This window comes from Embiotoca jacksoni, unplaced genomic scaffold (assembly GCF_022577435.1).
Source record: "Embiotoca jacksoni isolate LCO1_2020_lvr unplaced genomic scaffold, fEmbJac1.0.p SCAF_29, whole genome shotgun sequence".
Lineage (NCBI taxonomy): Eukaryota > Metazoa > Chordata > Actinopteri > Embiotocidae > Embiotoca > Embiotoca jacksoni.
Genome location: NW_027185380.1, coordinates 4,875,039 through 4,900,085, shown reverse-complemented (window position 1 = coordinate 4,900,085; position 25,047 = coordinate 4,875,039). Strand labels below are relative to the sequence as shown.

The 25,047-nt window shown below is 46.5% G+C and overlaps 1 protein-coding gene across 4 annotated transcripts in view; it reads right to left on the bottom strand.

Moving 5' to 3' along the window:
* Nucleotides 1–376: 376 nt before the first annotated feature.
* bach2b (BTB and CNC homology 1, basic leucine zipper transcription factor 2b) overlaps nucleotides 377–25,047 on the bottom strand; it is an 85,459-nt gene continuing 60,788 nt past the window's right edge. For all 4 annotated transcript variants that reach the window (XM_069161662.1, XM_069161664.1, XM_069161661.1 and 1 more), the window contains exons 2-5: nucleotides 24,329–24,583; nucleotides 11,698–13,197; nucleotides 3,181–3,387; nucleotides 377–2,273 (exon numbers count right to left, since the gene is read on the bottom strand). In XM_069161662.1, the coding sequence (XP_069017763.1) occupies nucleotides 1,782–2,273; nucleotides 3,181–3,387; nucleotides 11,698–13,197; nucleotides 24,329–24,571 (2,442 nt within the window). In that variant the 5' untranslated portion in view covers nucleotides 24,572–24,583 and the 3' untranslated portion in view covers nucleotides 377–1,781. The remainder of the gene's footprint in view (nucleotides 2,274–3,180; nucleotides 3,388–11,697; nucleotides 13,198–24,328; nucleotides 24,584–25,047) is intronic.

The window sequence follows — 25,047 nt, the reverse complement described above, 5'->3', positions numbered from 1 at the left end:
TCTCCCCCCCTCTTTAAGTGCCAATTTAAGTGCTCCAGTCTCAAATTTTTAAGGGGTCTGAAACAAAGACCCTCGTCGAAGTGCTGCGGGAAACAACGAGCCTGAACCGAGTCTCTTCTTCTGTTGTTTCGGTTGTTTTTTTTTTTTTTGTTGTTGTTGTTTTTTTTTCAAAACGTAATCCAATTTGTAAAAACTTTTTTTTTTTAAAAAGTTCATTTCCCGCCGCGTCCAAACATTTTGAACGGCAACGTCGGAGAAACCCAAAGCGTGGCTGCGAGTGTACACAAATAGCATCGCTAAATACTGATAAGAAATAGGATCACATCCCCCCCACCCCACCCCTCCCACCCCTCCCACCCCTCCCGCCCCCGCCCCCCTCCAAAAAAAAAAGAAAAAAGAAAACCTAAAATAAAAACACGAGGAAGAAGTTTTTTGTTTTTTTTTCACATTTAAGAAGGAGTCGAAGGAGCTGGCCTGAGCCACGCATTCAGAACCGCGTCGTGAACGTCCCAACTTTTATACATGAAAGGGGCTCAAAGTGTACGTGTGTGTGTGTGTGTGTGTGTGTGTGTGTGTGTGTGTGTGTGTGTGTGTGTGCGTGCGCGCGTGCACGCGTGTGTGTGTGTGTGTGCGTGCGTGCGTGTGTCTACATGTAAATGGAGCTGATTTCCTGAGTATAAGAACACCCACCGTGACAGGGAGTATTAGGCAGGACAGGAAACAGCAAAGCAAAATTTTCCCTTAGCAAAAAAAAAAAAAAAGGTGCTTGATATAACCCCGGTGAGAAAGAAAGACCTACGCCTCTACCTGTACAAAACCACGGTTACAGTCGTCATGCTCCGTACGATATTTACACTGCTGCCAAACAAGCACTTGAAAAGTCACCGTCACAATATCCAGATACAATGGTATTGCTGATGAGTGGGAAATAAAAAATAGCCTTTTAACCGCCTGCTTGTTTCCTTTCGATTCAGTGCTGTGGAAGGCAAAGGAGGAATGTTTTCGGGTTACAGCCTGTACAAAGTTCTCCTGTACACAAATACAAATGCGAGACGCTTGAAGACATTATTTTTTTTTTTTGCATATGACATTTTTTTGTTTTTTCTGTTTTAAAGTCTCACTGCGTCGTAACATCCTCACGTTTTTGTTTTTTTGTTTGTTTGTTTGTTTTTTTTCTCATTTTTCTTGAATTAGGTTGAAACATTCAGAAGATTTTTTTGTTTTTTCCTGAGTTTGAATTGCCGTGACGAAAAAGGGCCACAGAGATATAGACAGAGTAAGAAGAAAGAAGAAGAGGGAGAAGAACAAAGAAGAGGGAGAAGAACGAAGAAGAGGCAAGAGAGAGGTAGAAGAGACGGAGAGAGACAAGAGCGGGAAGGAGAGAGGTGAAGGTGTACTTGTCGGTACAAAGAGAGCTGCTGTTTAGGTCCGATGAGGTTCCACTTTGAGTCGAGACGTGACACCAGACGAGTGTTCGCTGTGGACGCTGCTGCCGGGGCGAGTTTAGCACCATGGTGAGGGTTTGGTGAGAAGTTCCCACTCTGTCGCGTGAGAGGAGAATACCTGGAGAACAGTATTGCTGCTGTTAAGACAACTTTAGTGTCAACCGTTCAAAAAACAAAAAAAACAAACACAAACAGACATAAATACGAGACGGACATAAATACAAACAAAGCTTGTTTTTCAGTGAACACTGGCAGAGGCTGACTGTCTCAACACCCCCGAGAGAGGGTTCGTCAGAAGAGTGAAATTAAATAATAGAAAAACCTCCGGAACCTCCTCTACATGCTGCAGTCCGTCCTCGGCTGCTCGTCAGTTGTACATTTGTCGGTCATTTCCTGGCAGAAATCCACCGTGACCGTCTGGTTGGACTTCCCCGACTTGGTGTACACGTTGGCGTCCCGGCCGTCCGTGTCTCCGTCCGCCCCGTTCCTGACGGCCGAGTCGGGCTCGCTCTCCGAGGGGCCGGGCGACCCGTGGAAGCTGGGTTCTGGCGTGGCCGAGCCGGAATGGGCGGTGAGGTCGATGCTGGTGGCGGCGGCGGCGGGGGGTGCTCCGAGGACGTGCTTGGGCTCGTGTGCGCTGTTGTTGCTGGCAGTGGAGTTGGCGGGCCGCAGCACGGGGCAGTAGTGGTGCAGTGACTGGACCTGCTCCGGGCTCAGCTGGACGTCCCGGCACACCTCCTGAGACAGACAGGAGAAGTTCTCCCACAGCTCGCCCATGCACGCCTTCAGCTGGTTCCTCTCCGTCAGCAGCTTCTCCTTCTCACACACCTGCAGGGACGTCAATTAACCCTCATTAAGATGTCAATTAACCTTTGTTAAGGCTTCAATTAACCCTCGTTAAGGCTTCAATTAACCCTCGTTAAGATGTCAATTAACCTTTGTTAAGGCTTCAATTAACCCTCGTTAAGACGTCAATTAACCCTCGTTAAAATGTCAATTAACCCTCGTTAATACATCAATTAACCCTCATTAAGATGTCAATTAACCCTCGTTAAGGCTTCAATTGACCCTCATTAAGATGTCAATTAACCCTCGTTAAGGCTTCAATTAACCCTCATTAAGATGTCAATTAACCCTCGCTAAGATATCAATTAACCTTAGTTAAGACGTCAATTAAACCTCGTTAAGGCTTCAACTAACTCTCGTTAAGATGCCAATTAACCCTCATTAAGACATCAATTAACCCTCGTTAAGATGTCAATTAACCTTCATTAAAATGCCAATTAACCCTCATTAATGCTTCAATTAACCTTCGTTGAGGCTTCAATTAACCCTCATTAATACATCAATTAACCCTTTTTAAGGCATCAATTAATCCACATTTCATTCACCTTGTATTTGAAGTTGAATGGGAGTCTATGGAGCTGGAGGCTTTTTGGAGCCAACCTCTAGTGGTACTCGGTGGTATTGCAGCTTAAGACCTTTCTGCATCGGAACCATTTTTCAGACCCGGAAGCTATGAACACTTTCTTTTTATCCAGTCTGTGATTAAACCCTTAGCATCATTTCCTGTTTTCAGACTGAAGTCATTGTTTTACAGAATGGACTGTTTTATCCAGTGTGTGTTTAATCTGTGTGTGCGGTGTGTGTGTTGGTGTGTGTTTAATCTGTGTGTGACGGTGTGTGTGCCAGTGTGTGATTAATCTGTGTGTGCTGTCAGAAACTGTCCACTCACCAGTTTCCTGATCTCACACTCCAGGTTGAGGATGCAGTCGAGCTTCCTCTTGCGGCAGCGCTGCGCCGCGATGCGGTTCTTGCTCCGCCGCCTGACGTCGTGGATGAACTCGAGCTGCTCCGAGGTCAGTTTGTGCATTTTCACCAACATTTGGAAGTCGTTCCGTGGAAGATTTGTGATTTGATCTACAGGAAAAGGAAGCTTCACCTGAGAGAGGAGGAGAGACACAAACACAGGAGGTCTGAGAGGGAGATGTTCTCACCAGGAGTAAAAGAAGGGAACACATCATACATACGATTGATAAAGTCAAATTCAGAAATTGTTTCCAAAAACTGTCCTCTTTTCTAATCAGAATAAAGAAATAGAACTTTTACCTATCGTGATATTATGATAATATATTATGATAATTATCAGACTTTATTAATCCCGCAGTGGGAACACTTTGTCATCACAGCAGTTTAAGAATAGAGGGAGGAGAAATAAGTAAACAAGAAGAAAATCAAGAAACAGAATAGAAGATTTTTTTTTTTGAAAATGTAAAAAAATAAAAGCCAATGCATAAATACACACACACAAGCTGTATACTAAATAAATTAATATACCTTTGACCTATGAAGTGAAATGTTAGTATAAATATTTATAAGATTAGTATTCCATGTAGGAATAATATTTATTTTGAGTTTGGACACTTTACATGTTTAAATAGATTTCAAGAGCCTCGGCCTCTTTCGATCAGTTTTAATAAATCAGATGTGTTCATGATAATAATGGCAGTAATATTTAATATTTCTATTTTATAGAAATAAAAACAAGAGGAAAGAACACATCCATGAAATAATTGTGTAAACATGCTTGATGTGTTGAACATGTTATGATCATGTAATTAAAGATTGGATTAAAGTTTAAATTCAAGTTTAAAGGTTGTTTAAATATACCGCAGCAGGACAGTTCTTACATCCGACCACTAGATGGCAGAAGAGCGCTGCTCCAGGACTGTGGAAGCTTTTAGCTCCTCCATCTCACATTTAAACATCCTGAAGCAAAGGAGCGGTGGGGGGTGGGTGTGATGCAAAAGAAGACTCCACCTCCATCTGTCCCTGCACACCTGGAAGTGTGCCAGCGTGACAGATTGAAGGGGTGGGGGGAGGTGTGTGTGTGTGTGTGTGTGTGTGTGGGGGGGGGGGGGGGGGGGAATCCATATCAGGTCCAGGTCACTTCAAGCAGTCATCTCACAACAAAAGCTTCAGTGGAATAAATAATAATAAATAAATAGAGCAGTGATTTACCCCTCCACCCCCCTGTATGACAACACATCAGTGTTGTGTTCATTCCCTGCTTCTCGGTCTGAAGTTGCCCCCCCCCTCTCACCCCCCAGGTGATGGCAGACCTTCTGATAAGCACATCACAGCAGATCCAGCCCAGCGGTATCTGCCTGCACCAGGGAGCGGTGCGGGGGGTGTGGGTGGTGGGGGGTGGAGGAGGATAACAAAGAGCCAGAGGAAGACAGCCGGAGAGCTTGGCAGAGATGAGAGGAGCTTTAGCTCTCTGCCTTCCCCTCCCAGCGGCTCGACGGAGCACAGAAGACAAAGTCAAACAAAGGGGGGAGAGGAGGAGCGACTCGGCTCCACTCGGCTCTACCTGCCGGTGCTGGAGCCGGTACTGGAGCCGGTGCTGGAGCCGGGCTCGGCGCCCCCGAGAGACCCTCCGCTGCTCCGATGACTGCAGCAGCTCGGTTTCTCCAGCAGACGGCGCTCTCAGGGGGGGATAAAACAAGGTGTTGACTCATGACGGAGTCCAAACAATGATCACTGAAGAGCACATCTAGATGTCAATCTGTCCCGGGGAGGGAAGATGTCTTGATTTTCCTTGTTAGAAGTGCAACCCCCCGCCAGGAGCCCTGCTTCTCATCTCGGCCGACATCTGCATGCAGACGCATGAATAAATAATGACCTGAGCTTTCAAGGCCACACTCGGCTCGCCCTGCTCTGCCAGGGCCCGACACCATCAGCTCCCATTAGAGCCGAGGAGGAGACGGCTCTGTTGTGATCAGAGGGCGGTGAGCGGCGCGGTGCGTCTCACACTGAAGGATCTGATCTGTGGACAAACCAGGCCAGGAGAAACAAGAGGGAAGGAGAAGCCTCGACCTTGTGATGTTTCCCATCATCCACCAGTCAGCAGGGGACGGCTATATTTAACGCCACCACCAGAACCAGTTCAGCAGCAGCCGGGATGACAGAGGACGCTTCACCATGGTCATAAATTCACAGCCAACTGTTCCAGATCTACATTTATTCTTCAATCCTCCTCCTCCTCCTCCTCCTCAGTCGCTCTCCTTCTCAGGGTCATTATGCTGTAAATGGGGTACAGATTGAAAAGTAGGGCTCATCTGTTCTCAGCTCTATCTGCCGGGCCTCCACCCTGACACCCTGAAACATTATTCATGCTCGAGTGTTCAGGCTCAAAATATCACTTATGTAGGACAAGTGGTAAATTCAGTCAAGGGGGGGTGGTGGTGGTGGTGGTGATGATGGTTTTTGAATAAACTGGGTATAAAATCGTGTATTTGTCCCTCTTCTATGACCGGTCCTATGAGACGGAGACGCAAAAACGCAAAAGACAAAAACAGCAAGATGACAATTGGATTGTATTTTCCACAACTTCTTTTTAAAGAGGAGGAGGAAGAATGAGCAAAATAAAATACAATCAAATCCCAAAACACAGAAGACAAATACAAAGAAACGTACAACGATCTGACCCAAATTGGAATTTTTCATTTAAAAGAAGCCTGTTTTTGTGTTTTCGTGTCATTATGAAGGTTCGTAGAGTAAAACAGCCGAACCACCTGAGTTTAAAGTAACAAAAGCCTCTAAAACGTACAAACTAACTGGCTGGATCTTCCTGGTTTAACGTGTAAGATGTTCAGTTTGAGGGGGAGTTACCGAAGCTGCAGGCGCTGCTCAGAAATATCGAGCAGACAGACACTCGGCTGTTTGTTAAGAAATGAATTCTCATTATAAATGTCTTTGTTGGAGGAAAACGTGTTCATCAGTGTTTTCGGCTGAATGTGGGACGGATTCAGCGGATCGGTGTGAGATCATTTCCACCTTCCTCCGATCTTTATGCTCACCGATGCTCGGATTTAACACAAAGACATGAAGTGATCTTCACTTCTTACCATTTCAAAGACAGAAAAATGAAACTATTTCCTGGAATTACTGCTGCATGTTGATCTGATGTGATTTCTTCAGTTAGTGTCAGCAGGTGGAGACCTGAGGCGAGCGGTGGTCGGGGGGACGTCTCCATGGTGACCTGGACTGAGGGGGGTTTATACTTGTCATTCACCCAGAGTTCACACTCTCAGTCAAATGTCTAATTCTCAGACGGTCACTGACTAAAAATCTGAAACTCCACGACTAATAATGAACATAAAAACATGCTGCTGTTCTGCTGAGCGGACAAGAAACATTCCTGTTAAAAACAGGCCAACACATGTTCCTCTGATATTAAAATAAATTAAATAAATGTATAAATACTGGTTACAGAGACAAATAATTGATCTAACAATAACGGTAATTAACTCTCAGCCTAATAAGCTAAATGTTTAATTCTTGTCAGTGAGCGCTAATGTTACCAAACACACACACTGACAATAACCAGCTAACTAACGTTATAAATGGAGAATATTACATTTTGATAAATGGAAACAAAAATGGAAACTAAATTCCCTGATATTCCAGGACTCGGTCCAAAAAAATGATAGAATTTCCTGAGTTTTTAAAAATCCCTGATATCCCCTGCTGATCTAATCCTGAACTAAAAATGAGATCTTATCCTGTGACGTGCAGTTTATCATTATTTATAATCAACTCTGTCTCTCGAGTGTAAGTTGGATGTTGAAGCAGCGTCAGATTTGAATGAAGTAACTGCTCTCTCTCTGCGGGTTGAAGTCTCATTTTGTTGTCTTGCTGAATTTGAATAATGAAACGCTGCACTGGAATCATAAACAGCATTCAGTGTTTTTTCCTTTAGCGGCAGCATCACTGCAGTTTGTTGAGAAGGACCACCAGACGAAACGAGTAGTTCGTTAAGGCAAGTGTGTCTTCAACATGAACAAAACTAACTTCATAATCGTGGACAGTGTTTGGTTGCCAGGATATTTCTGGGAACTGGAGTGTAAAAACACCACAGCTCTGCTGCCCTGCTGCAGCCGTGTGGCCAAAACCAACACAGCAGGAATTTCACAGGTTTCCACTGTGGAGTCTCTGGATGCTGAATGTCTCGGGGCGTCCAGGACGGCTGCAGGACGCAGCAGAGGGACAGAGGGGTGCCTGTGCCCCAGCCGGCCCTGGGGGGCCCTCATACTATAACTGAATCCTGGGACATCCGAGACCACCTGATCAGTTCATACTAGTGGAAAACAGCCGTTGCTGGGTGTCTATTTGTCGTCTACTCTACAGAGTGATGCAGGATGTCCTCCAGGGGTGTTTTGGGGGGAAATGAAGAGGCACTGAGTCTCTTCACCTTCTTACTATGTGTTTGTGCGAACATCAGGCTACACTGGATAAATATGAATTTTAAGATAAAATGCAGGTTAAACTGCATCTCCTCTTTCTCCATCTGCATCAGCAAAATATCTGACTTCCTGTTACCATCAACCATCAGTGATGTCATCAACCATCAGTGATGTCATCAACCATCAGCGATGTCATTATCCATCAGTGATGTCATCGTTGGTTTGTGAACGTTATGAAGCCTCCAGTTCAGATTCTATCCATCACCATCTTGCTAGTTCGGAGCGGTTTGGAGCAGGAAGTGACCATATTTGGAAGAGCTGGGGGAGGAGCCAGCGGTGGATCTGACTGATCTGATTGAAAACCTGACAATACTACGTCCCGCCCACCGATAGCTGTAACCTGACTGCACCACAGGCCTGTCAATCAAACAGACACGCCCCAAAACAGGTCTTTTTGAATCTTCTTTTCTAATGAATGAGGGATTATTTTCAGATGGACCTCCAGAAAACTAATAAGAAGGAGTGACTTTAGCTAACAACACCGAGATGACTGATGGACACATTTTATTCACTTTGGATTTGATGAGAGAAGTTGAATGGGAGTCTATGGAGCCGGAGGTTTTTTGGAGCCGACCTCTAGTGGCACTCGCTGGTATTGCAGCTGAAGGCACTTCTGCATCGGAACTATTTTTCAGACCTGGAAGCTACGAACACTTTTATATACAGACTGTTGTTTTATAACCAGTCTGTGGTTTCCAGGAGTAAATAAGCATTGCACTAGTTAACTATAGACTGAGAGTGAAATAATGGTCAAACATCCTCTAATGTTCAACCTGAGTAAGTCTTTATCTACATATCACAGTGTGCAACAAGATTTCCATTCAAAAGCACTGATCATCATGTGTCTGTGTTCCATCACAACATTTAACTGCACTTCACCTCCAGCTGACAGATGCAGTCGTGTTACTTCTATAAATCACCCACAGTGCCTCAGGATGACAAAGGCACCACCGAGGATTCTCCTGCATCTACTAATATTACTACTGTGCATATAACAGAAGAAGTAAACATCTCCACAGCTGACATTACGCATGATGAATCAGATTCAGAGGAGAGCAGAGATATTCAGGTCTGTGCACCTCCTGACTCACCCTGTGTCCTCTGTGCTGCCTGATTAAAACAGAAAAGTGCTGATGTATCAGGACAGTTTCCTCCTTCCTCTCACTCTCAGATCAATATTTGCTGGGCTGAGGTCAGACTGCTCCACGATGAGCTCGACGCCTCCGCTGCAGCCGGAGCGCCGAGGCCGAGTGAAGCCAGGCCTCCCGTTATCTCCACCCTGTAGCTCCCATTTTAATAAATCCGTTTTATGATTCCTCTGCGCTGTTTCTGCCGCCTCTCTTCTGTATTTCTCACTGAGTGTTTTACAAGTGAGTGAAACAGCCTCTCTAAATGTTATCGGGGGGGATTTACAGCGCATGCAAATGTTCCACTAAATTTCCCTTCCTGTTGCGTTGAGGTCCTGGTGCCGAGAGACTTTTTTTTGTAGATCTACTTATGATACACGAGAGAGCCAAATTTTATGCATGTAAATGAAAGTAGTCGAGGGGGACGGACTTTAGGGGGCGCTAGTGAGCCGTTTGGCCACGCCCATGTCCGAAACCGGTAGAAGACGTCTTTTTTTTTTTACCACGACTGATGCATCTGCCAAGTTTCTTGAGTTTTCGAGTTTGTTTAAGCCGCCAAAAATGCAAATCTTTTCAGAGGAGAAAGAAGAAAAATATGAATTCTTTGTAAAACAATCATTTTGAACCAATCAGACGAGGCTACCGTTGTTCCAAATGGTGATGAGTGAGGACTGCGTGAAGTGAAGCCAGTCAGCCTTTGGCATCACTGAAGACATCACAGCGTGTCCTCAACGTCAGTGAATGAGGGACGATAAAGATTTGCAGGTTTGCAATATCACTGTTAGCAACGTTAGCAAGTGCAGCTATGGAAGGTTTGAGATTTTAGTTAGAAACAGTTTTACTAAACTGATCAATAAAATGTGACCAAAAAACAAAACTAGAGCTGCACACGGAGAGAAAAAAAAAAGGGATCCAGACTTTCGGTGTGTTTTCAAGCTTTTTTTTGGGACGCATCAAGATTGAAGAGGATTTTGGACTCTACAAAGAAAAAGGAACTGATATTCTGATGATACCTGTGAATAAAACGTTGACACGAATGCATCACCTCTCTTTATAAGTTGCTGCTCTCTGTTTCTTTGTGAAGCTGCTCTCAGGTTTCTCCGCAGATCTGAACAACAGACCACAGAGACCTGAAGCGACCGGCCCTCGGTCAGACGGCTGCACTTTACAACTTCCTTCCTCACGGGGACTCATTGTGTGCTGAGCTGCAGCTATTTATACCCACGCTGCTGTTAGCGGTGCAAACCCAGAGCGGGCCGAACGCAGGCTGCAGAGAGCGCGAGGAGGCCTTTCTTCACTGCGTGGAAGTGAACTGTGTCTCTCAGATGTAAACTACGCAAAACAAGCAGACGTGGAAACACCCATTCATGAAGAGTCTCATCAGCAGATGACGGAGAGCTTTCTGCGAGTCAGCAGAGATCCCGGGAGGAGTGATGGAGTCGTTCCCGCACGGAGAGACGACAAAGGGAAACGTCTCCGGGTCATCTTTCAGGCTGCTGAGAGCTCTGTGCCGTAAGTCAAATCTCCACATAATGTACGGCGGGACGATAAAAAGGCCGTAAATCTGCCGGCGACGGCCGTCTGCACGCTGCGCAGGTGATAATCACACACCGCCGCTCGGCCTGCAAATCCTGCAGCAGGGCAAAGCACAATCCTGTCACGTAGCTTTGTGAATCTGATCACCATGGCAACACACCACTTTCTCCCTCTCCCTCCCTCTCTCTCTCTCCCACCCTCTCCCTCCCTCTCTCTCTCTCTGCTCAGATCTCCACCACCAGAAATAATTCTGCCCACACCTCCAGCAAACCTCTGAGCGTCACATCAGAGGCTGCCGGGTCACAAGGTCACGCTCTGCAGCCAACGAGTGACGTCGCCGGCTGGAAACACCACCAAGAAATAATGTGAAAATACTTCACATCCCAGTCGGGGACACAAACAAGAGCTCCCCGTCACGAGCCGGGTCTCAGCAGAAGATCCGCAGGTTTAAATGTAACGCATTAGAGAGGGTAAACAGCAGCAGTTATTCCTGCTGAGTTTATTGTCTCTCCCTCGGCGGGGAGATCTGCTCATTCTATTATTTATTTATCATTATTATTAGACTCGGTCTCAGAGTGGAAGCGTCCCTCGCTGATCTTTACCCGGTAAACAACAACAGTCGTCTGGTCTGCAGCTTGGAAGACGTCTGCCCAGGTGGATTATGGGAGGATGATAAGAGGATTGGCTATACATCCCTGTCAGCACTGTGGAGCTGCGATATGGAGCTTAACCTCTCGCCCACTCACCTCCGACTCACTGCAGCCGCCGACACTTTACGGCCGCAACACGCTGCTGCTCTCACAGTATCCATTGTAATCTCTTCCTGACACATGTGGGCGGGGCTACGCCTGATAATTAGCATATCCGTGTGTAAATTTTGCTGGGATGAAATGAGGTAAGGGTGTCTGAAGCAATCCCTCCGGTGTTCATTTCCACCCTTTAATCACCTGCAGCGCTTCTCACATACACAAAATCACAGCTTTAAAACACCAGCACAGACGGCAGCGTGGCGAGCGCCCCGGTGCATCCGGCCTCTCCGGTTCAGACTCATTAAACACACCTCCAGCCGTGCATAAAGCAGATTAATAATATCAGAGCACCGCGCTGCCCTTTGGAGCTGCTGTAAATCTGGTCCTGAACACTCCCGCCTCACTTACATGGTGATTTAATGACTGCTGATGGCGACCTGAGGAGGGGACGCTGGGATATAATTAGCGGCGGAGGGGTTGAGTGTGATATGTACACGCCGTGTTACATGTGTGCTACGTGTGCGGGACTCACCTCTGGCCCCCGCTCCTGCACGCTGTCTCCCTCGGAGAAGGAGCCCGACTCGTCGCTGGAGTTGATGCCGTACGACTGCTCGCACTTGATCTTGGGCCGCACCTGGCCGAAGAGGGCGTCCCCCCCCGCGCTGGGCTCCTGCTGGTCCACGTTGAGGCAACGCGCCACGTTGGAGCACGGCGAGGAGGAGAAATCGAACTGGGGCAGGCTGCCGGGGGAGCCGGCGCTGCCGTCCTCCTCGTACGAGTACGAGGAGCAGGAGCTGGACGTCCTGGTGCGCGTCTCGCAGGGCGGCGAGCGCGGGCATACTTTAATTGGCACTGGGCAGCTGGTGTTGGGCCGTGGGCGGCACAGGGCCGGGGGCTCGGAGGACGCGGCGCTGGGGGAGTAGGTCTGGGAGGTGGGCAGGGATTGGCTGGCTCCGGCCCACAGGCCCTTCGTCATGTGCTCAGAGAGCTCCATCTCCAGAGAGTTGCCCCCGGGGTAGGAATGCGCCGGCGTTCCCAGACGGTTGCAGGCCCCTGAGGAAAATATGACACTGCGGCGGTCCAGCTCAGCTTCCTGTTTGCAAACACCGTCGCAGGAAGCGGATTTGAGGGACAACCCTGAAGGGAAGCCGTCCACGTCTCCGGGGGAGGGAACAGACAGACCCAGCTCCCCAGTGAAAGGCTTGAAGTCTTTTTTATGATCTCCCTGAGAGGTTCCTTTGTCCTGGGGGCACACGAGTCTGTTGGTGAATAGCTGCTGGGACGTGTTGGGCAGACTGGGCAGGTCCGCCGCTTTCTTGAAGAAGGCTCGGAGGCAGGAGGGGGATTTGGTTCTCTTGGTTCTTTCCACAGATACGGGGTTGTCCATGTCCATGGCCGTCACACTGTCCTTGTCCCCGACCTCCTGCTCGTCCCCTGACAGGCACAATGAGATGGCCTCTTCCTCCGCCTGCGGTTCCACTTTGATCTGGGCTAGAGGCAGGCTGTCCTGACCCGGCCCGGCCCCGCTGACGCCGCTCTCCTTTAATGTGCTTGGAAAACCTGAGGTACTGGTGTGTGAGGAGGTGTCATTATTGTGCTTGTTGCAGGCCCACTGGTATTTCCTGTACTTGGGGCATCGCGGCAGGTCCGACGCGCCGTGCCGATCGAAGTCCAGCCGGCCGTCCATGAAGTTGCTGGGCATCGCTATCGCTAGCCGGTCGTCGTCGGGGTGTCGGAAGGAGGTGATGGCGTCGGCGCAGTGCCGCGTCCTCGGGGAGGAGGGCCTCTCCGCCTCCGACTGCATGCTCTCATCCTCAGAGTTGTTGGCCTCTGCCGCCACCTTATGGCAGAGCAGCAGGCCGTCCTCCTCGCTGCGCAGCTGAGCCTCCAGGAAGCGAAAGCACGAGTCCTCCAGGTTGTGCATGCGCAGGAATTCGGCACAGCGGATGACCTCCTGGATGTTTTCTCTGCTGAGTAACAGCTTAGCAGTGTAGGCAAACTGCAACAATGGGGCGAATCCCCTGGCAGTGACCTGCAAAAAAACAGGGAAATTGCCAGCATTACCATCAGCACAGCCATTGTTCGGAGCACTTGGAGTGTGGTGAGACAAACCGACAGCTCCAACCTTCCATAAACAAACACGCTGAGGTACCCGGGGGGATCTTTCTATCGGGTCAGCACCGAACGTTCTAGACAGCGCTAAATAAGAACTGGACCTCGGAGGATGGAGGCCGCTTCCGTGTCGTCATAGCAACCTGCGGGACCACCGGTTGGCTCCGAGGGCGCCGTACCGGTTGGACGTTGCAGCCAGCCATCCACTGCTCTGTGTTTGACAAAACCTTTAGTTACCGTGTCTTCACTCAGTCACGTGTTTTGGCTGCAGCGATCTGAAATGCTGCTTCGGCTGCGGGTGTTTTCTGGGGGAAGGATTTAGTTTATTAAAGGCTTGCGTGTGTAAAATCGAATTTCATACCACGGTCCAAAAAGTGTCCCAGCTGATCTACTAACGACTAACGGAGGACTGCGTCTTTCATGTGCAGTTCAACTCGTGTGCTCCGTTTTGCGCGTTTTGCCCGAAGGCGTGTGTAATATTGGTCGTTTCTACTTAAAGGCAAATTTTCGTTGCTGGAATCACTTTTACACCTCATTTAAATAGAGTGATTTGCCCCCGATATCAGTGACACCATCAACCCGCAAAACAGGTGCAAAATAAATGTGCAAACTTCTGAAATAAACACAGAATTTAGTGGCTTATATTTGACATTTTAGTAAATCAGGCCCTGATGGTTTGAGGTTTGGTGTCGGTTCCAAAAGCTTTAATATTCATATCTGAATAATGTAGACTTTTTTTTTGTAAATAAGAAAACCACGAAAACACCAGAGATGTTACCAGAGATAAATCAAGTTTAAACACGAGCACCTTAAATAAAAAGATCTAAATCTGAAAAAAACAGGGATTAAAATGTATCATAACAATAATATAATAATAATTTACTTATAAAGAAACATAAAAAAATATAGAAAAGAAATCAGATGCATAAGAGTAAATAAAATTCATAAAACTTAACCCAAATAGAGTTCAAATATGAAATAAAGCGATATGTATATGTTCAAAGTGCAGGAGAGCTTCAGGAGTAGCTAGTTAAAGGTTCAAGTAAAGTAAACATCATATTTCAATGAAGAAGATCGGAAATGTGAGCAAAGTTTCCTTCCAGGTTGGATGGTGAACTGTGAGCTGCTTCTCTGATCAGTGTATCAGGTTTGATAGCGGCTCCGAACACACTTCAGTTCAACAGCAGCGTGCCGAGTCGCCGTCCTCTGGTGGGAACGAGGCCCCATGGCCTCGCTTTCTGCGCCAGCAGCCGCCGTCCTCGGGTCGAGCGCCTGTAAAGCCCAACGGTTTGTAAGAGCGTGGCGGCTTATCCCCGTTATGGCCGTGTGCCGCGGGACCACAGAGGGAAGCCGTCCATTTAGACTTAAAGCCACGTAATTAGGTAAACTCCTCAACCTGCTGTTGTCACTGAGCACACAGACGGCGCAAGGAGACGCTCGTCTGCTGTTTGGAGATCAGAAGCAGGTTCACGCCGTTTTACTGTTCTCAGAACCTGCAGCTTCATCCTGCTTCGTTCTGTGGATCCAACTCATCACTGGGGAGGGAAATCAAACCACAGATGCACTTTAAGAGATTCACTGGATCTAAAGTTGTTCTTATGAAAGAGCAGCACACTGTGGTTTTAATGAACCCGTTGTTTACTGATGGTTAGGGTCCCCCCTCCCCAGGTACCCACCAGGTACTGATGGTTACCCCCCCTCCCCCCAGGTATCCACCAGGTACTGATTGTTTGGGCCCCCCAGACTAACAGACTAACGCTGCGTTCAAATGGATCTCGTGCTCGTGTATGCTCGGTGTTCAAGTGGTTAAGTCATAAAAGCACTGTTGCTAGGCAACAGCAACGTGGATGGCGTCTAGAAGCCACCGAGGCTAACAGAAAACACAAAGACACCGAGGGAAGAGATGAGGCAGTCAGGAAGATCAACATTTTCCTCAGACGTAGAATATTATCTAAGATATGAAGACAAACGCTACGTGACTAAAATTACAATATATTCTTATATATATAAATATATTAGCTTAACATCCAACCAAACATGAACTTCCACGACCTCTGACCTTTCTGTAAACGTCAGCAAATATGTCACAACTGGTGAACTGGAGGCTGACAGAACATTTAAGAGTTGTGACGTGGTGAATACCACCAGAGGGTGCCGTTCATACGGACTCTTCTCTACACGGTGAATACGAATACATCTGAACGCAGCATATCTGTGGTTACGCACCTTTTTATTTTTTATTTTATAAATACTGTACTGTACCAGCAAAGTTTCCTTTTAGAAAGCAGTTGGGAGACGTGTTTCATTCTAAATACATTTAATGAACTTTTATCGTTATATTTTAATATATCCATTTGTTTTCTACTCCTTTATTTTCCCTGTAGTTTGTACCATCCTGCTCAGTTTCATCATGCGTTCATCTTTCTGCTCCTCCATGACCTGAAGTGTCTCATTAGAAGTCTGTGAGTCTCTTCTGAAGGTGAACATTCATGTGTTCCTTACTTCATACTGTAATTCAGGCTCACGTGTTGTAAAATAGCCATTGATATTTCTATCAGCTGTTTCAAATACTTCCGTCCAGTACTTGTGGGCCCCGGGGCTGTGTATTAATTTAAGATGTAGTAATATTTGGAGGTTTGTGCATGTTGGTGTGTTCTCCACAGCCTGCAGCCTCCCAGCATGCCTCTGGTGTGAAGCACCTTGCAGTGCTGCTGTGGCGAACAGACAGCCTCGCAGCAGTGATGCATCAGTCATTGTTAGGAGGAAGCTGCTGACTCCATATTTGTGAGGGGGGATGGTGTGTGTGTGTGTGGTGTGTGTGTGTGTGTGTGTGTGTGTGTGTGTGTGTGTGTGTGTGTGTGTGTGTGTGTGTGTGTGTGTGTCTGAGTGTGACAGATTGGGGGGAGGGGAGAGGCTTTGACTGGACTATCTGCTCTACTGATGAGCGCAGCACATCCACTACACACACACACACAGAATCTCAATCTCTACAAACTGCATGATGACATCATGTGCTTCCTTCAGGCTGTTCTTTTATCCTCCCACCATGTTGCTGTAGCTTAATGAACTTGATGATAGTATTTATATTTCTGCACTAAAGGCGTACACTGATGATTTACTACAATAAATAATTAATAAATACTATTGCAGGGTGATTTTTGTTTTTTGGAGACATATCTGTGCAGTGATATCCAGACGTTTGGTGCTATTCACACCTTAAGGTTATAAATTGTAGTCTTGCGTGTAAAAGGGTGTTTATTTTTTATAACTACATGAAGTGAATCACGCCTGTGTGATGTCCTTCACTTTGGACATCCTTCGTTAAATACCGTCTCCAAAAGAAATGCCAACACAAACATGGAAGAGCTTTCAATACTTTAAAAAATTCCAGTTACACAAGCGTCTGTTTTTTTTTTTTTACAATTGTATTTACTATTTCTTCTCTCTTTCCTTTGAAGCATTTTGGAGCAGATCAAATAATCTGATACAAGTGGGCTCAAGGTGATGCAACTTCATGCACGTCTGCACGGGTTGAAAATGTTGAAAAATACTTGGATCTTTATGACTGAATTTATCATCATGTATAGAATGAAAAGGAGAGCTGACGTACAAACATACACCTGCTGTTTGATTCGAATAAATAGGTTTTAAAAAAAACCCTATTATTTCCGATTATTTAAATCATTTGTGGTTTTTTTTTGGTTCCAGTAGACTGTATTCTGTATGATGATGATGTACTGAAACTAAAACTGAGATGCAAACACTCAACGCTCAGAAATGTGCCTGTAGCGCTGCTCCATAAACCCCCCCAGAACGAGGTGTGGTAGACTGAAGCTCGCCGGCTGTGATGGTTATCCAGACCCAGATTAAAGGAGGCCGGGCGGCCGGGTCGTCGTATCCCAGGCTGCTGCAGGAAAAGTGCTGAGCAGACCAGGGATCTATTTTCAGCTGGTATCAGCAGCTGCTGCCTGCGGGAGGGAATCTTTATGTGCCCTGCACCATATGTGATTACTCTACTGTTACAAACAGCACAGCAGCAACATGAAGGAGAGCCTGGAGGTAGGACGGAGGACGGGGGATGGAGGGAGGGATGGAGGATGGATGGAGGATGGAGGATGGATGGAGGGAGGATGGAGGGATGGAGGGAGGATAGATGGAGGGAGGATGGAGGGAGGATGGAGGATGGAGGGAGGATGGAGGGAGGATGGAGGATAGATGGAGGATGGAGGGAGGATGGAGGATGGATGGATGGAGGATAGAGGGAGGGAGGATGGAGGGAGGATGGATGGAGGGAGGATGGAGGGAGGATGGAGGCTGGAGGGAGGAGGGAGGATGGAGGGAGGGTGGAGGGAGAAGGGAGGGAGGATGGAGGGAGGAGGGAGGAGGGAGGATAGAGGGAGGAAACCCAGTTTCCTGGTCATTTACTGACATCAGAAACATGTCAGCTGTTTGTCTCTGAGCTGCATCACAGGACAGATTTCAGACTAACGGTCCTCTCAGTGTCTCCAGAGGACAGACGACACCGTCACAGGACAGGAAACTATCTGAACTGACACTTTCAGGAAGCCTGCCAAAAACAATCCTTCCATAAACAAGCTGAGCAATGCTACCCCCTTCCCCCCCTCCCTCTCCTACGTCGGCCTTTTGCCTCCACACAGGCTAATTTATGCTAATGTCCTCCAGTGAGTTCCCGCATGTCGTGCATGCTGATGAGGACGCTGTCTGGCGTGACAATGGAGGAAACACTCCGTCGCCATCGGAGACACCGGGCGACGCCTCGGCATCAGATCTGCTAAGTCACCTGACATTCAGCAACAATAAGGAGCTGATGGAGATGAAGCGGCGCGCTGCCATCTGTCAGGAGGAGACGAGCCGGACAGACAGACGTCCTCAGAACGCTACGCTATCAACGGTCAGAACTCATCTCACATCAGACTGAAAATCACATTTTCACGGCATCGACCCCTGAAGTTTAGTCATTATTCAGTCCCTTCAGGATTTCCTTTCATGTTTTTGTGATCACAAATTTTTGATTTTGCAGCAGATTAAAAAAAAAAAAAATGTACGATGACATTTTCAGTTTTAAATGTTTTTTTGAGTAAAATTTGCAGGAATTTGAAAAAAAAAAAAAAAAAATGCAAGTCAAGTAAGAAAAATGTTTTTTTTTAAATTTTTTTTTAATTTTAAGCACAACTTGATAAAGGAATAGATCTGTGTTAATAAAGAGAGTTCTGTTTGAAAATATTTACTTTATGATGTTAATACTTCATTTTCTTGAACGTGCATTGATTATTTTTGATTGTGTTGTCATGTCACAGGTTTGTACGGCGGCAGGATGATTTAGAGTTTTAGTCATCAGAAATGTTAATGGTTTTAAATTCAACAGAACAATTTGATATCAATGTTTCTGCAGATCAAAGAGTTCCTGAGCCCAGTGAAAACATTTCCATGCTGATGTCAGAGAACTGTGAACCAATGAAAAGCAGCCGGTGCTCAAACGCCATGGGTGAGTAAACCCCCCCCCGACAGAGGATTAAATCAGAGCGTGGGTCTAATCCTCCACCAGGGCAGTTTACAGTGCCGACCAGACACGGGGCAGGACGTGACCCTGACTCTGCAGGTTTAAGACGCAACACTAATAATCCGACACATTCATTCTTCCAGGCACATCAACACAACAGGAGCCAGACCGTCTTCATGATGCTTGTTTGGCTTCTTTGCCTCCCCCCCCACCCCATCTGACAGGAGAGGGTTGATATTTGTGTCCTGCAGAAGGATCTCTGCTGCTGAACGGTGTCTGTTTCAGAGGTTCAACACAGAGAGAGTAAAATGGAGATCGCAGCATCACCTCCGTCACTTTACCGGCTGACAGGTGTCCTTGTGTTGGCAGAGGCAGAGAGACCCCCTGCTGGCCCTGGGGGGTGGGGGTGGAGGGTGGAGGGTGGGGGGGGGTGATAATCTGCAGATCTTTATCTGAAAAGCTCCTGACTGCCTTCATCGGTCTAATAGGATGTGTGGTTGAGGCCAGGTGCTCTCAGAGCAAGGAATCCCTCAGATTATCTGAAACTCTGCAGGTGGAGTCGGTGGATGAATGTCAGTCTTCAGCATGTCTCTGTCTCGTCTCAGAGTCTGTCTGTCCGTCTGTCTCGTCTCAAAGTCATTCTGTCTGTCTCTGTCTCGTCTCACAGTTTCTGTCCGTCTGTCTGTCTGTGTCTCTGTTTCGTCTCAAAGTCCGTCTGTCTGTCTGTCTGTCTGTCTCGTCTCAGAGTATGTATGTCTGTCTCTGTCTCGTCTCAAAGTCTGTCTAGCCGTCTGTCTGTCTCATCTCAAAGTCTGTCTGTCTGTCTTTCTGTCTGTCTCTGGACTGGCTCAGAGTCTGTCTGTCTCCAGGCAGCCAGACATTTCTGTTTCCTTTCAAACAGTGAGCTCAATGTCGGTAAAATTTTCTAGAAAACTAAAACTACTCTGCAAAAGCAGGATAGAAAGTGTTAAAATGACTTTGTTAAGGTCAGAAGAAACCAGATAACGTTAGAGTCTGATTCCTGCTGACCCACTGGGACCTCATGTCCCCCTCATCCATCTATACCGTTCTTATGAACGCAATATCTCAAGAATGCTTTGAGGGAATTTCTTTAAACTTAGCAGAAACATTCTCTTGGTACCAACGATGAATTGGTATAAATTTGGTGGTCAAAAGTCAAAGGTCAAGGTCAATGTCCCATCCCATTGGCTTATGCTTATGCTTATGCTTATGAGCATGATAATTCAGGGATGTCAGGAGGGAATTTCTTCAAATTTGTCACAAATTTTCAATTCAACTCTGAGAAGACTTTGGTGGTTGAAGGTCAAAGGTCACTATGAGTTAACACCCCACTATGAGTGCCACATCTCAGAAACTCCCTGAGGAAATCAAACATGAACTGCATGTAAACTCCCAGTTGAGTGGTCAGCGGAGGCAGACGGCCAGCAGGTGGTGGTTCCAGCTCTGATGTTCAAACTGGTCACGACAAATCCTGACAAAAGGAGGGTAATTCCTGAGGATTTGATGACCCGCTAACCTTTTACCGTTGAGCCAATAATGACACATAATTTGCTGCTGAGATCAAATTTGCAGGCTGAGTTCATTCAGGCGCCACAAAATGCCCCAAAAACGTTGGTCAGGTGGTGACACCTTTGTCACCACAATGTAAATGTTACTTTGCCATGCACAGTCATGGTGTCAATATTATGTCAGTCTGAACAGTGTTAAGAGCTTTTATCCTTCAGGGTCTATAAGCAGCACGGCAGCATTGTTAAAATAAACCACAGTAAATCCTCTGCAGGTGGATACACTGCTGTCTGGTACTGTGTGCGTGTGTGTGTGTGCGTGTGCGTGTGTGTTGTTTCAAGATGAAATATGTGAAGTGCTCTCTGGCTCATGACAAAGGAAAGAACTGACAAACAGGAGGTGGTTTGAGGTTTAAGAAGCGGCGCTCTGCTGAATCACAGCGGTGCCCACTTCTTTTTTCCACAGTAGAAAATCTGGAAAAGCGGAGCACAAATAAACGCCTCTGCTGTCCCCACGGTGACCTGGAAACAGCCAGAGTATGTTCCCCCGAAGAGGACAGTGGACTCTGGGAGGAGTTGTTTAATTGAGTAAATGAAGTTTCTGCTGTAGCGTTCAGTATGAAGAAGCTTCCAATGTGCAGTAATGAGTGTCATCAGATTGTTCCTGCAGTGATACAGTGATAACCGCTCTTCTCTGTGAAGCTTCCTGGTTCATGTTAAGTCCTATAAGTCTGCCATTGTTTTTCTCTCGTAGGAAATACGATGATGAGGAACAACATGGACACTAAGGCCCTCCCCCCCGCTGGCAGGCAAGGAGGACAGCATCCTCTTACTCTGACGATCCGACGATCCGATCCGTTAACACTGCAGTGGCCTTCAGGAGCTGCTGAAGGGAGACTGGACTGGGGACAGACAGCCAAAGGTTGCTAATGTAGCCCCCCCCCTCCCCCCACAGGTGTGCACATTCTCTTTTTGAAATGTATTTTTATGAATCCCGTCTTTTGCGTGGGAAGGAGGGAACGCATCGTTCAGCCCGAGGGTTCCCGCTGGAACTAAATGTCCAAAATATCTCCTCTTAACTCCATCTGCTCCCTCTGAATAATTTATCACTTTTCGACTTCACCGTTGATTATGTTTAGATTCATCTTTCTTTCCTCTTCTGATGGCAGTAAACCAGTGTGTATTCATTTGGTCTGCGGTTGCTGCAGGATGAAGGTGTGACTAAGTGCATTATTGAGCCTGTGGGGTTGCGATTGCCAATTAGCACCTGTCAGCAGCGGCGGCAGCACGTAGCACTTTGCAGCGAGATTGGCGACACCTCGGCTTGGCACTCGTCGGGTTCGGCAACACTCCTCACTTCTGCTCACCTCGACGCTCACACTTTCCACTGATCCGCTGCACACAGCAGCATCTGACGCATTGATGTCACGCATATTCCTACATACATGTGCTGCCATGGAAACTGGGCCACATCCCACATGTGCTGCGGAGCTGCGACTGCTCGCTGGGCCGGCGCGCTTTAAAAGAGTCACGGCTGTCAAACGACTCTGTCGGCACTCTCATTGAAACAGAAGTCACTGTCAGATTGTGGTTTTATGTAGAATGAGCTTATTTCTTCCTCCGTAACTCAAAGAAGGACTGCAGGGAGCGGCTCACAGCGGCCTCCTTTCATTCACAGGCTGCCGCATGAATAAAACATGAGCTGCTGTGTTTCAGGTGGGAGACAGAGAGCGTGTGGAAAGTAGCATCTTTCAATGACTTCCTCTTTAATGTGTCAGAAACAGTTTCTACTTGTAACTTTTTTAATCCTTCCATCCATCCGTGATTCACATATTTTTATCTTTTCATTTACACGACACGTACTGAACACACCGGCGATATTCTGTCACAGTGGACACTTTAGATTACAATATCATATTCTAGATTAATTCAAATAAAATGTCAGAGAAGATCATTCGATACATTATTTGTTTTTCAGACCCACGGCGATGTTTGTTTAATTATATTCCGTTTATAATAATATGAAACAGAACAGAAGCCAAATATTTACAATGCATTATATAAGAGAGGACTGTTTATGCAGGATTATTGTTACCAACATATCTCATTTAATTAAAAGCTTTTTAATGCCCAAATATATGATTTGTCTAAATACAGTATTTTGCATGTAAGATCTTATTGTGCATCCATCAGTGACGTCACCAGTTGGTTTGTGAACGTTATGAAGCCTCCAGTTCAGATTCTGTCCGTCACCATCTTGCTAGTTCGGAGCGGTTTGGAGCAGGAAGTGACCATATTTGGAAGAGCTGGGGGAGGAGCCAGCGGTGGATCTAACTGATCTGATTGGAAACCTGACGATACTACGTCCCGCCCACCGATAGCTGTAACCTGACTGCACCACAGGCCTGTCAATCAAACAGACACGCCCCCCCAAAACAGGTCTTTTTGAATCTTCTTTTCTAATGAATGAGGGATTATTTTCAGATGGACCTCCAGAAAACTAATAAGAAGGAGTGACTTTAGCTAACAACACCGAGATAACTGATGGACACATTTTATTCACTTTGGATTTGATGAGAGAAGTTGAATGGGAGTCTATGGAGCCGGAGGCTTTTTGGAGTCGACCTCTAGTGGCACTCGGTGGTATTGCAGCTGAAGACACTTCTGCATCGGAACCATTTTTCAGACCCGGAAGCTACGAACACTTTTAGTCAATGACTGAAACTCTGCCCATCTACATCTTCTGTTTGTAACTCCACTGCTGTAGCCACCAAACAACACAATCTTCAGATCCTCCACTTCAAACACAAACTCTTTGATTTCCATGTCAGAAAAATATTTTTCTGGTGATTTCCTTGCTGTTGTTGCTACGATTCCCCAAAAAGAACCACTGAGTAGCACGGCTAGTTTTATCTGCATCAATGTTCATTAGGTCCTTTCTATTGAGCATTTACTGCTGAATGTATGTGTGCGGAGGGGGCGGGGCCTGAGGCTAATCTACATACACACATTTTCAGGTGGACTGGGAGGGAACAGGGCAGTTGTCTGGATTCTACTCACTGATGAGGTCCACAGAGGATAAAACATCTCAGTTTGTCTTTGTGACTTATTGTACGTTTTCCTTGCTACTAACACAAAGACACATGGTGACCTCAAAACTAATCAAACGGGACTTCTTAAAGGACCATTCCACTTTATTTCAACCTGCATTAACGGCATTAAGGATCCTTTGGTGATTCCAGAGAAGATAAATATTTCATGCAAAGCTGGTGATGCAATATGTCAGTCACCAAATCTGTCCAAAGAATGAGCTGCAGTGGCTCTCTGTAAAACTGTTCACTGCTCGTGGTTAGTTACTCTCGCCCAAGTCTCTCTGTCTCTGAGCCAGAATGAGATCTGACAAACTGCCTTGTACGCTGAATCTAAATGGTTTATTAGAGTCAGTAAACACTGATGTTATTGAACCTGTTCTAAAAAATCTCAGCTGCAACTCAACCAAACTGCATGAAACAGAAATAAAGCACATCAAACGCTACATTCACTTTAGTACTCGGCGATTTCCTCACATAAAGGTTGTATTTTAATACCAGATACAGCTACTGTATCCCTTTTAAACTTATAATGTTATTCTTCTTTCTGTTTTTAATCAATATATCTTTCTTTTTTATTTATTTATTTTAATGTATTTATTTCTTCAGGTTTTAATCCATCTTTTTTTTATATTTCTTATGGATTTTGTTCTGTCCACAGCTTCACTGACTCTCTACCTCCTCTACAAACTGTATACACACACACTCACACTACTGTTACTACTACTTCTGTCGTAACAAATCTAATTACGTTGCAGTGCCGTATTTACATGTAAATAGACCACAACGAGTCATCAGTCATCAGAGCTTTCTCAGAACTGTGTGATTGTTTCCTGGGTGGGGAGGGAGGGGAGTGTTTGTGTGAAGACCTGCTTGGTGCTGTTTGAGGAGAAGCACCCTGTGTGATGGACGTACCTCTTCAGGGAGGCTGACCACCAGCCCATTCTCCGCCTGGCCCACCAGCGCCTTCAGGAAGTACTCGCTGCAGGCGGCCAGCACAGCCCGGTGCCCTCGGAACTCCTTGCCCTCCACCAGGACGGTCACATCGCACAGGATGTCCTGCTTCCGCTGGTCGTTGAGGCAGAGGAGGATATTGGTACAATGAACTGTCGACTCATACACGTACATGGGGGCTTCAGGCTTCTCATCCACGGACATTCCGCTCACGCCCTGGAAATAGAAGCACAACAGAGGGGGGTCAGCTTACTGCTGAGCCCAGAGAGCGCATACCGCAGGGCTGACATCAGCGCAGAGGATTCGACACACAGACGGTCCTGACGGAATTCACGTGCTCGCTGCTCTTTAACTTTTAAAACACAGGTAAAATAACCAAACACACCAGAAGATCTCCACATTTCCTCTTCAACAAATCCACAGTTTTAATTTCAAGCCAATCAGATGTCATTTAAAGGTGGAAGAGAGTGTTGGTGCAAAGAGGCTCAGACCCTCCCCCCCCCCCCCTGCCGACACTCAGGACACTCACCCACCGACGCTGGTCAGTAATCCATCCATCCATCCATTTTATTCATCTTTTCTCTCGTGTTTCATTTTATGCATTTTATTTCTTTTCCATATTTTGAAATGTTCCCTTATATCCGTTATAAAGTGAAACACTGCATGTCATTTTCTTCCTG